The sequence below is a fragment of the Rasamsonia emersonii genome (assembly GCF_000968595.1).
Source record: "Rasamsonia emersonii CBS 393.64 chromosome Unknown ctg1118621760477, whole genome shotgun sequence".
Taxonomy (NCBI): Eukaryota; Fungi; Ascomycota; class Eurotiomycetes; order Eurotiales; family Trichocomaceae; genus Rasamsonia; species Rasamsonia emersonii.
In genome coordinates, this window is record NW_013562973.1 from 28,888 (window position 1) to 40,717 (window position 11,830).

An 11,830-nucleotide genomic window follows, 5' to 3' on the forward strand; every position below is an offset into this window, starting at 1 on the left:
ATTTCGTTTACCTTGCTTACGAACAGAGTAGCATAAAGGGATTAAACTAGATAGATACATGTAATGTATATGATTTTTTTCCTATGAGCAGGAAAGTGAGTACTTGATCTGACGAAGCATTTCGAGTCACGTAGTACTACACTGTCTATCATCATTTGTGAAAATCGAATTGAATATTGCACGTTGAGCTAATCTAAGGCAAGGCCGACGAAGCTTGATTAGGTGATTTATTCCTACACATAACATCTAAATACCTATGTATACCTTATCCTTCAACGCCACCCTGAAAATACGTCTAGCAAGTCTGGATCCAGTTGTCGAGATCAATATTCTTGATAATGGTGGAGAAATTCGCCGCGCCCTCAAACGAACACGCCTTGATCTTCTCGCCCGTAGAGACCGGCAGGTCGTTATTCGTGTCGTCACCTTTCGGGTACTCGATGTGAAATACGGGTTTTCCCGCGTCAATGAAGGCTGCATACGTGTCGCATTCCTGGTACTGCGCGCACTGCTCGTTGACGCTCCACTGCATCTTGCCGATGACGGACGGGATGATGTCGCCCGCGTTCTTCAGCCCGATCGACAGGTTGCGCGCGTGCGCCTCGTCCGCCAGGAAGTTGACGTAGTCGATCGAGTCGTCCTGCGTCAGGTGCAGGCCGTTGTCGTTGTCGTAGCCGTCGACGTTGTCCGGATCGACGCCGTCGCAGCCTTTCTCGCGCGCCAGGTCCAGCCGCGCCGTCATGATCCGCCGCACGTTCGACGACCGGATGTCCAGCCATTTCTCGTCGCTCCAGCCCTGCAGCGTCTTGCCCAAGTCAGAAGACTTGAATTGATCCGCGTCGGGCCGCCAGTCCTCGTAGCTGCCCGCGGAGAAGTAGCAGATCACCCGGCGTTTCAGGGCATGGAGCTGCTGGATCGTCGAGACGGTGTTGTTGAACAGGTCAATGTCGTACACCTCTGCGTCGACAGAGGTGTCGTTCAGCGGGTAGAGCAGCTCGATTTGCCACGTCGTGCGCACCTTGGGCTGCCAGGTGGTCGTATTAATGCCAGAGGGAGGCGTCGGGGACGGTGTTGGAGTCGAGGGCTGCTCCTCTCCGTTGTTGTTGTTGTTGAGGCCAACGCCCAGTCCTACACCCAGACCGATTGCGATGGCCAGAATGAGCAGTAAAACTAGTGAGACCACCAGGATTTTCTTCCTGGTCGACCAGGTCCGCCAGCCCGCCGTCCCGGCGTGCAGGAAGGGCTTCTCGAGGGGCATGATGAATAAACGGAAGCGATGAAAAGTTGACAAGCAGCCAAATCAATTGACCGTCTTTCTGACAGACAGAGCGCGAAGCTCTACAAGACGCTAGTTATAAACCACCAGCATGGTTCTTCACCTGACAGAGACGAAAAAGGACGGAGCTGTGACCAGGCTGATGACCAGAGGAATGACTGCAGAGTGGTAAGTAGATGTAGACTTTGGAAGACTCCGAGAAGGAATTATTTTTACTGCTGTGTAGCGCTGGCTGAAAGAAGGGATTGATTATTCTTCAGCTGCAGTTCGCATGACCTGGAATAAAGTTCGCGTTTGCCCAACCTTGGAATATACGCCACAGCTGTGGCTGTGCGAGCAGACAGTACAGCAGTCCTTGCTTCAGGCTGCAGCAGAGTGCCTGGCATCAACCGTCTTAGCTAATTTCTCAGCGTATCGCTACTTCCCAAAATTAGGCAGTCTGCACTGCACTCTGCAGTGGGAGCCACATGCGACTAATCGAGATCGAGGATCTCGGCGAAGCGAGCCCGGGATTGCTGGAACCTCACCAATCGCCGATCGCGCACACCTTAACTTAATTACTGCGTATGTATGTACGGTACCGTACGGTATGGTCACAACACCGCTCAGGAACCAGCCAACCAAACTAACCAACCGATCGTGTCGATCCACCGGGCCGATAACTTTAACGCAACTGCGGTCTATACAGCCATCTGAAACAGAGCGCAGCATTTAGCATTATTATTATTGTGCAGAGAAGTCTGTTCTAAGAAGTCGTATTTCTATCTCTCTACTGACAGACTTCAGTCTGGTCATACATACATGACAGCTGCAGCCGCCAAGACGCTTCAGCTCGGCGCTCTTGCAGGCTATCCCATTAGAGAGGTTTTTATTGGCGTTGTTTCGCCCTGTTGAACACGAACACGCCCTTGACTCGGCACTTCCTCTAATATAAACGATGCAAGGCTGGCTGGCTGAGGTGAGGAGCCTATGCGAAGTACTGTACGTATTATTATTGTGTGATCAGAATGCCAAGAAATAAACTCCCTAAAAAAGGAATCCTCAGTCACGGACTGGACTTACGGGCCAAAATGGAAAAGCCCGGATATCCGCCGGCTTTGGCCCCCGCTTTTACGCCCTACTGTACAGGTTAAGGATCTGCAGGTCGAGACCTTGCTTTCTTGCTTTCTTTTGACAAGTGTTCTAGAATTGTCCCCAGCTTGCAGAAATAATATGACTTCTTCGAAGAGATTGTCAGCAGACAGTTTAATTATATTGTGTAGTAGTATGGACAAGTCACACAGCACTAACATGTACTACTGTACAATGTATGTACAGTACATGTACCATGTAGGTAGTCAGAAATAAACCTCGTAGCTAGTCCAAAGGTATTTTTTTTTATTCATTCACACTCCGTGAAGCGGGCTTTTTTTTTCCCTTTTTTTTTCTCTGCTTCTTTTTTTGTTGAATTTCCCTACATACGTCGTATTTCTATCCGGTTCGGTTCGGAACGGCGCCGATGGACCTTACCTACAGTAGATACCTAAGTAGGTAGCTGGTTAAAACTCTTCGCTGTACTGCGCAATAATCTTATTCTTGGTACGGAGTAGTTACTTCGTATCCAGCCCCAGTTGTGGCCCACTGTGCCACCCACAGGTGGCGTGTGGCGTGCCTGAGGCTGGCTATATACCTAGGTATGTACCTACTCCATAAGTTAGGTACAGTTTTGTTAGCATTGTCGATCACTACTCTGGAAGGAAAGTTGATGCAAAAACCTAAGTATACCTACAAGAGTAAAGTCCGCCACTATTATTCTCTGTACAGAGTACCTAGTACCTACATGTACATACTTATGTACGTATATAGGTACTTGACTAAAGGACAGGTCACAAATTGGCTTGTTTATAGACTGACTTGATTTTTTTTCTTTTTTCTTGTGATGAGGTAATGTGGATATATCGATGTGATCTCGATTATTATTATTGATTGGATTTGGATGGAATGAGTGAATGAGGTGGATCTACTTTGATTTTATATCCTTTCTTTTAAAATAAATAACGAAAAAAAAAGAATAAGAGTGTTGATTGTAAGTACATATGTACTCACTAATTCATATTATCATTACCTAGCTGCTGCATTTTTTCCTTCTTCCAGTTCAATCTTGCACATTATACACTACATCGAAGATACAGTATGTACAGACATATGTACATACATATACTGGTAGTACTGTAGTTATAGATTACAATGCAATCGGCTGCGACAGCGTAAACGACACCGGCGACCCCATCAGGTTCACCCACACCGTCAACGGGTCGCTCCCCAGCTGCTCCGTCGGGTACCCCTTGGTGCTGGTCGGCGGAACAGGGAACGTCACCGGGATCGGCGAGTTGCAGCTGTTGCCGTTGGCACAAGACACGGTCACACCGGTGATCTTGCCGTTGTTGGTCGTGTAGCTCAGCGAGTAACCGCAGGCATCGCGGGCGGCGCGCGCGGCGAAGGAGGCGGACATCTGTCATAAAACTTGTTAGTAGATATCAAACTAGCAGAGTAAATAAACGAGTACGTACATCACTGTGCTTCAACGTCACCACCGGCCAGTCCGCCAGACGGACAAACTCCTGCACCTGCGTTTCCACCCACGCCTGGAAGAGCGACAGCTTGGCCGACACCCCGTTGATGGTGATGTTCGACGCATCCGCGTTGCGCAGATTCGCCTGGTGGAACATGTACGCGTCGTGGTACAGGCCGAACAGGTGCCGCATCGTGTCCGCCTTCTCCTGCGCCAGAAGGTCGTAAAACGTCCCCGATCCCGCAGACGTGTCGATCCATTCCTGCGTCGTGCACTCGGGCGTGTCGCAGTTGTAGTAGATCCGCGTCGCCCACCGTCCGTTCACCTGCATCCCCGCGAATCCATCCGACTCGACCGTCGTGATGTACGGGTGCATCGGGTTCTGCTGGTTCACTAGCGCCGGGCGCGTGTTGTCCCCCACGCAGTTGGTGATGCCATTGTCGTGCCAGGCTCGCAGGGCGTCGCCGTTGTGCAGGCCCGTAATCGCCGGCGGGATGATGCCGTTGGCCGTGAAGCGCTTGGCCGACGAGATGCCCGTCTGGTTCAGCCACGCGATGTTGAACGAGATCTCCTTGTAGACGTCCGAGTAGGTCGCGTTGTTTTCCTCCTCGTGCGTGAACGTGTGCGAGATGTGCGCAAACTTGTCGCGGTTGGTCGGGTTGGCCCACCAGAGCTTCAGCGGATCGAGGTCGGTGCAGGCCGTCGTCCAGTCGTAGACAGTCGGGGTCGGCGGCCACATGTTGGTGCCCGTCCCCAGCGGCTTCTTCCACTCGAGCGGCGTGTCGGGGATGTCAGGGTACTCGATGGCACCGCCGTTGCAGGCCCGCGAGCCGTTGCGCGTGGCCGAAGCCGCCTCGATGTTGCCATTGCCGTTGTGGCCAACCTCAGGGAAGTACTCGCTGCCCGGGTTCAGCTTGGCATTGACCTCTGGGATCCAGGCTGCAATGCCGTCCAGGTCCTCCGGGCGGATGCGGAACGTGGTGCCGTTGGGCAGGTAGATGTCGCTCTCGAGGAACATGTCGTCGATCTGCGTGTTGAGGTTGACGCGCCGGTAGCCCGCATACAGCCCGCGCGTCAGCCAGGTGATCCAGGCGTGCTGCAGGAAGTTGGACGTCGGGCTCCACGTGGTGTCGAACGAGGTGAAGAAGGCCATCTGCTGGCGGCCGTTGAAGTTGTTGATGACGGCCGCCGTGCTGGTGCTGTTGTACTGCCCGTTCGCCGCAAACTGGGCGATCTCCTTGGTCGTGTTGGTGTCGGTGATTGTGGCTGGATAGTGCCACAGCCCTTCAGTGCTTACGGCCGCGCCAGGCCCCGTGCGCAGTCCGGACGTGGGAAAGTCGCTGGTGTCGGTCAAGTAGATCAGCTGCTCGGTGTTGTTGGCACAGCATCCCTCGCCGATGGCCTCGGTGCCGTAGTTGGGCCCCGGATACACGTCGTACTGCACCATGCGCACGCCGTACTCCAGCTGGTACGCATACAGCTGGTTCCATTGATCGGCCGTCAGGGCACTCTGGTACCCCGTCGTCCCGCCATAGTCGTAGCTCACTTCCGACGCAACGACGATGCCGCCGAAGTTGCCTCCAGCGCTGCTGTTGAGCGGAGGGAGGGTGGTGCCGCTCTGGGGCACCAGCAGCGTGGTGAACGGGATGCCGTAGCCATTGAGGCCGGAGGTGGCCGTCTGGGCCGAAGAATTGTCCCTGGCAATGACGAGAATCGTCGACTGGACAGTGCTGGCGCCCAAGGCCGTGGCATTCGTGACATTACTCAGCGAAGTGGCAGCCCCGGCGGGCACCGGAGACGTGATGCTGGGAACGAGCGAAGTGAGAGACATGGCAGATGACTAACGAGCGACAACGTTCATGGAGAAACGAACGACTGGCGGACTCAGTCCTGACGAGCACTGTCGACGAGCAGGGCAGCAATTGTATTTATCTCGAGCAAACTGTCGTAGGCGAGCCCCTCCGCACTATCAGCACTATCCAGCTAGGATTGAGCCCGGCAACCGATGCCGAGGCCCTAGCCAATCCTCGCCATGAAGAATGTACAGACTAAGCTGTGGCCCTGCATGACAGCCGGGGTAGGCATAAGCAGTTCTGCATCACATTTCCTGATTCGAGCCACGGTGCCAATTGTCTCCGCCAGCCACAGGGCGTAAGGAGAAGCACAGCTCACCCGGCGGCCATTGGACATGTCTCCCGGCTGCAGATCGGTCGGACATATCGCGTGCATATTCGGGAAATAAACTATACGAGCCGGGCTAGTGTTTAGCAGCTAAAAGTAAGGATATGGGGGCGCGCAGTAAGCAGTTTCCGATTCGGGTTAGCGAGGATGACAGAGATCCATGGCGTGCGCTACCTGTCGATCGCGATGTGATGTGTAGCGATCGCGTAAAAGGCAAGTTGCCCCTGAGCACCGGGCCGGCAATCTGAAACAACCGCGCAGTCAGCAAGCGGGTCGAAGGGATGGATATGGATGAAGATGATGGATCCAGCAGAAGCAGATCTGGGGCGAATGTGATACGGAGCTCCGTATGGCCCGAAACCGTGACCGTACCGTACCAATACGCGCGTTGTGACTGTCACGGCCTGTATCCGTACGGTACTGTTACCCGACACAAACTTCGCCGGCCGACGCCACAGCCTGGACAACTCAACAACTCACCGCTGTCCAAACCTCTTCCTCTCCATGTCACGATGGAACGCTCCAGTGGGGGCTTGCGCCGTATACGCTGTGCCTTGGATCGGGCAGCGACTCCGGCCCTGTCCCTAGCCGCTTGTCCAGCGGCTACCAGGCCGGCAGTGGCTACAGCCTACTGGGCGACCTGCTGCATGGCCAACGCAAAGCTACCGTAACCGTAGCCCCTCGCCGTTCGCAGAGTGAAGCGTCTGGCTCGACAGCTCTTCGGCCCTTGACCCGCTGCCCTGGATTGTGCGACCAGACGGCCATTGGTTGGGGACAGCACAGCTTGCTGGCCTATTTTTATACTCGCTCAGCCAGTCGATGTTCTAGAAACGGACCAATGATCCCATGCCCACCGCAATCGCTGGATGGCGGGGGACAGACAGCTCGCCCCGAAAGTTTCGTCCGGAGACTTCGAACTTGCTGCTGTCAACATAGCTTCTTTCTTTTTATCTTGTCAATCTCGCCTTGGTTGTCTGCTTTTGACAGACACTGGTACCCCGAGGCACTGCCAATTCGACCTTCATTCGTTGCTGCGAACGTCCAGTCCAGTCTGACGTTTGGCGTTTCGGTCTTTATGTCATGGATCTGTGACGCAGTGCCGCTCGTTTGGAACCAGAGCCCCGTGGGCTGTTGATTGTACAGACCTTAGTAATTTCTCTCAACCGCCCGTTAGGATTTTTAGAGTCTTTGTACGATTGTTGAGTCAAAATGGCGAAAATCTTGGAGGTCACCCCAGTGTACTGGCAGGGAATGCACAGTCACTGGTGGCAGTTTGTATGTCCTCATGACGAGAAATCCTGCTGTTCAGGTACTGACTCGAGTTAGGTTCTTGTCGCATCGATATTGGCTACCTTAACGGCTGGATGTGGTTATATCATCTACTCGGTAATATCTAGATTATTAATCTCATGGAAGGTACGTCCTCGAGTTGAAGTCCTCTAAAGTACACTTCCAGGCAGATCTAATGGATTTTTTTTTTCGTAGTCACGAAAGCAACCAGAAACTCTTCCCAAGACGATAGAGAGTCGCCTCTCTGCGTTTGCGAGACAGCACCTCAACCTCATCTACGGCCGTCAAACCGAGAAAAGACCGTCATCCTTCGGTGTCTATCTCGGCGGGTTCCATAACCCGATCACAGCGGCCGAATCGAGGCTCCTGAGCCAATGGGACCTGCTGATCGTTGATCCGCTTCGCGAAGGTGTGGCCGACGCGATTGCTTCTGCACGCGAAGTAAAAGCACTGGGGAGGATCAACTTGCGTCTCACTGCCTCGACGGGCTCCCTGGATCAGACGGTCGAAAATGTCATAAACACACTGGTTCGTGCCTTCTCCGGCACGGCATTCACTGGCGTCCTTCTGGCAGACTGGGAAGAGGTATTCAGTGGCCCGGTTCTGCGAAAACTGCTCGAGGCTATCAGGGCAATCGGCTTGGAGGTCTACCTTGAAGCGGCCCCGCCGGATTTCCTCAAAGATGGAAAGATCCTGCAGGCGGACTCCGTCTCAGGGCTGGTCATGAGAAACGCCAGTATCCTCTTCAACGGCGAGAAGCGAGACTATTTCCAGATGACATCACTGAAACCCACCATCAAGGCGTTTGTGTCGGAGGCATGCTTGCGAGACTTCGTGGTGATGGCGTGGGAAACGGTCGACGATAATGTTGTCCTGTCCAACGCCGTTGTGCGGAGAGCTATGCAGTGGTGCAACTTTTACAGCGCCATCACCTGGATTGGCTCCAAGTCGGCGTTGACTGATGCGACTGTCAACCTCAAGACATGCGAACCTCTCTCCGCGTTCGGGTGGTTGAAGGAAGCCGACATCATGAATGTGCATGACATCTGGCGATCCAATGCCACGATTCTACAACAGGCCGCCGACAAACCGGAGTGGGGAAGACTCAAGTCCATCTTTCCACGATTAAAGGAGGTGTTGGCTTCGAAGGAATATCCGCCAGCAGACCGAAGCCCGTCGGATCTGGTCGTCCAGGAACCGCCAGAATGGGTCTCTCAGACCAAGTCGCTGGGCAACCCATTGTCGATCTCTGCTTCCGGCGTGGAATACACTGCTCTTGGCTGCTTCCCTCTGGGGTCTGAAGTGACTGACACGGCCTTCTCGGAGATTCTACAATCACAGCAAAAGTTGAAGTCCCTGAGCGTACTGCATCCCGTCCCCGCAAACAAGGTTCAGAGCATTGGCTCTCTGCTTCGACAATTTCATGACACTTTTCTTTCGTCCGATTCATCCTTCGAATCCTCGGTTGTCGCGGCGGTAAAGGAGCTTTCGACTCTGGCCTCGAACAAGTTCGTGCGGGTGTACTTGGGTCTCGATTCGGGTTTCCGCAAAAGCTCTGAAAGCCGTTTCTGGGCTGTCTACCAGGCGGACGCTGACGGCATTGACATCTTCATGTCAAAGAATGCCCAGGGTTTGGTCGGTACTGTCCTTCACACGTTCCTGTCAAGCAAGGGCTTCCCTCGTCACATCTGCTTCGAGGTTGAGACTGCCCTCGCAAAATGGTCAAAGGACCTCGTGGAAGACACTGGCCTGCCACGACGCCTGGTTCAGGACATTGACGTTCTCACCCCAACAGAATCTCTGCTTTATCTGCGGCATCTTACCTTGACGGACACCAAAACTGAGCTGAACGACACCATCTGTGCCTATATCCGCAAGAAGCTCATCGAAGCTCCGACTCTATCCCAGCTGAAGGATCTCAACACGGCTGGTTACCTCAGCGGTGAAGTAAAAGCTGAACAACTGATCCAATCTAGGATTTCTTGGTACCGCAACCAAGGTTGTCAGCATCCTTCGCTGCAAAGGTCGCTTGCTCTCTTCCAAGAAGTCGAAGGCATCTTCACGGAAATCCTGAAATACCGACGGGAGAAAGATCTTGCCACCATCACCAGCGCCATGAGCAGTTTGATCGAAAAGGGCCGTATCGATGCTTACGCGGACATTTTTGCCCTGTCACTGTTTTGCGCTGCTAGGAAGGGTGCATTCGATGAGATCTATGCCGAAGTGACCGATCGGAACCCGCTTTTCAACAATCAGTCTGATCAGGCAGCTGCGTTTGCGGAGTCGTTCGCTCTAGGGTCTCGCTGTGAGGCCTACTTCGACATGTCTCCGAGCGCCTTTGGCAAGCTGCTGTCGGACCGGTTCAGAGCGTACTACAATGAGCATCCACCACCTCTCTGGGTGAATGGAGCTCCAGAGCTGGCAACGGCGTATGCAGGTGCTCAGATCGATGTCGATCCAGAGGATGCGGTGAAACCAATGCCTGGATACCAGAGATTTACCTTCCTGAGTGTCTTCGCGATTCCCGCCCTCATCGATATCATCCTCCTGACTTTTATCGGTCGGGGATTGTATCTGTCTGCGTTTATGCCGTACGAAGATATGGAAATGGCAACCACGGCTCTGATGATCGCTCTCTTGCTGTCGGGTGCTATCGGCACGTGGATCTCCTGCGGTGGCTCGTACTATCTCGTTTCAATGGCATTTTCGGCGATGAACATGTTCATCCTTATTCGGTTCATTGCAGGCCTCGCCTTCACGTTCGTGGGCGGACTCATCGGATTTATTGTCATTTCGTGCGCCAAAGGACCGCGTTCTGGAATCGTCTTCTTCCTGTATCTGTTCGCTCTGACGGCATACCTCACCCTCTTTGCTTCCATCTCCTGCTTCAGCTACCCTGGAAGCGCTTTCCTCTCTGGCAGAAAGGTCATCATCGCCTGCATTCCGCTCCTCTTCTTGTCGCCGATCATCACCACCTTCACCGGTCATGACTCATTGGTGTACCTTGTTGTTCTCTATGCGTTTATCGGCCTGTTGATTCTCGGGCTCAGATCGGTCGGTGCAAGCTGGGTCACCTGGTATCAGAAGATCCGCACCACAAATGACGCTGAGATCCGGCAATGGTACCTCTCCACCTATTCCGGAAACGACGAGAAGGCCTTTGAAAAGATGAGTGATCCTGCAGCCCTCAAGCTGTCTCGAGAGGCGCTCTTACGTGCCGTGCTAGCGGAGAGAAAGAAGAGCATCTTCTCGAAAGCCACCGAGGACAAATTGGTCTTTGAGCTGGCGCGAGACTGGGATTCGACCAACTTCCTGATCAACTGGTATTGCCGCTACGCCGACGTTCCTCGGCCTATTCCTTTCAGTTCTTCGTGGAACATCCAGACCAAAGTGGCACTGGATACTCTGCGGAACGCACAGAAGGGAATCCGTCTGCACAATGCCTTCATCCATTGGCGTCAAGCTGGGCAGGAGGTTGGCTGCGGAATGCTGTACTTTATCGTCGCCCTTATGGATAAATGGGTTGAACTGCTCTGTGGCGGTCAGCTCGTTGGTCTTTCGCCATCTCTGGCAAATGCATCCCGCATGGCGGTTGGCCTGGGCCTGGCGTATTATCTGGTCGGCGCCGTGCTCATCGACACCAAGGCCCAACAGCTGCATGACCTCATCGGGCAACACACTCCTCAGGCCGTAAAAACGGCGAAGGATATTCGAGCTTCTCAGAAGCGGGACGTGCGGTTGAAAAGACAGGTCTACTGGACCACGCTCTTCAAGTTCTGCATGTGGCATGTTTGGAGCTTTGTCGTCACGGGAATCCTGATCTGGGTGTTCCAAGAGTCACTCGAGGCAGTGATCCTGTTTTGTGCCTACGTGATTGCGTATACAGGTCTTCTTTGGTACCAGTACACCAAGATCTTCTCTGGTCCCCATGCTCTGAAGCCACTTCTGGCGGGAGTCTTCATCGGTCTACCAGTCGGCATTGGAATTCGCGCGTCGCACCCCCATTTCATATACGCCACCGTCATCTCACTCGGCGTTTCGACGTGGTCTACTGCAATTCTGTCAATGTGGACTGCCAAGATAGGAATGCCTAAGAAGGTGCAGTCGCCCGTTGAACTGGGCAGGACCTTCCATGCCTATGTGGCCCCCTGGTCAGATCCGGAATGGTCGCAGCAAGAACTGCAAACGTTCTATGAGAACATCATGTCGATGCCCGAGACCTCTCGCCTTCTTCTCGATACGCGCGCCGATCTTGGTCTCCAAGTCAAGTCCATCCTGCTCTCACGCAAGGCGGAACCGAGGATCGGCGAAGCGTTCCCCAACTTTGAAAACCTCGTTCAATGGACCGTCGCGGCTTGGGAGAGGAACAAGATCTCGGTTGAACTCGTGTATCAGCGCGAGTTGGGCCCAGGTATTCGTGCTCTTAGCTGCACTGGCGACGACCACTTAAAACTCTTGATTGCCATTGGCCACGCGTTTGAAATGCACGAGAATACCCAAGTGATTGCGGAAACCCTTGTTCACGCGGCAGC

General features: G+C 53.7%; 3 protein-coding genes across 3 annotated transcripts; 1 reads left to right on the plus strand and 2 right to left on the minus strand.

The window, feature by feature from the left end:
* Positions 1-295: 295 nt before the first annotated feature.
* T310_6963 (Endo alpha-1,4 polygalactosaminidase) lies at positions 296-1,258 on the minus strand (the record flags this gene model as incomplete). The annotated part of the gene is made up of 1 exon (XM_013470243.1): positions 296-1,258. One exon carries the CDS (start codon positions 1,256-1,258, stop codon positions 296-298), a length of 963 nt encoding a protein of 320 aa, XP_013325697.1.
* A 2,239-nt stretch (positions 1,259-3,497) lies between these two features.
* T310_6964 (uncharacterized protein) lies at positions 3,498-5,658 on the minus strand (the record flags this gene model as incomplete). Its single annotated transcript, XM_013470244.1, has 2 exons — positions 3,498-3,767; positions 3,826-5,658. 2 exons carry the CDS (start codon positions 5,656-5,658, stop codon positions 3,498-3,500), a joined length of 2,103 nt encoding a protein of 700 aa, XP_013325698.1.
* A 1,559-nt stretch (positions 5,659-7,217) lies between these two features.
* T310_6965 (Uncharacterized protein) lies at positions 7,218-11,828 on the plus strand (the record flags this gene model as incomplete). The annotated part of the gene is made up of 3 exons (XM_013470245.1): positions 7,218-7,283; positions 7,335-7,424; positions 7,494-11,828. Coding segments are annotated over 3 exons (4,491 nt in total), but the record flags the coding sequence as incomplete, so codon positions are not given.
* Between the last annotated feature and the right edge of the window lie 2 nt (positions 11,829-11,830).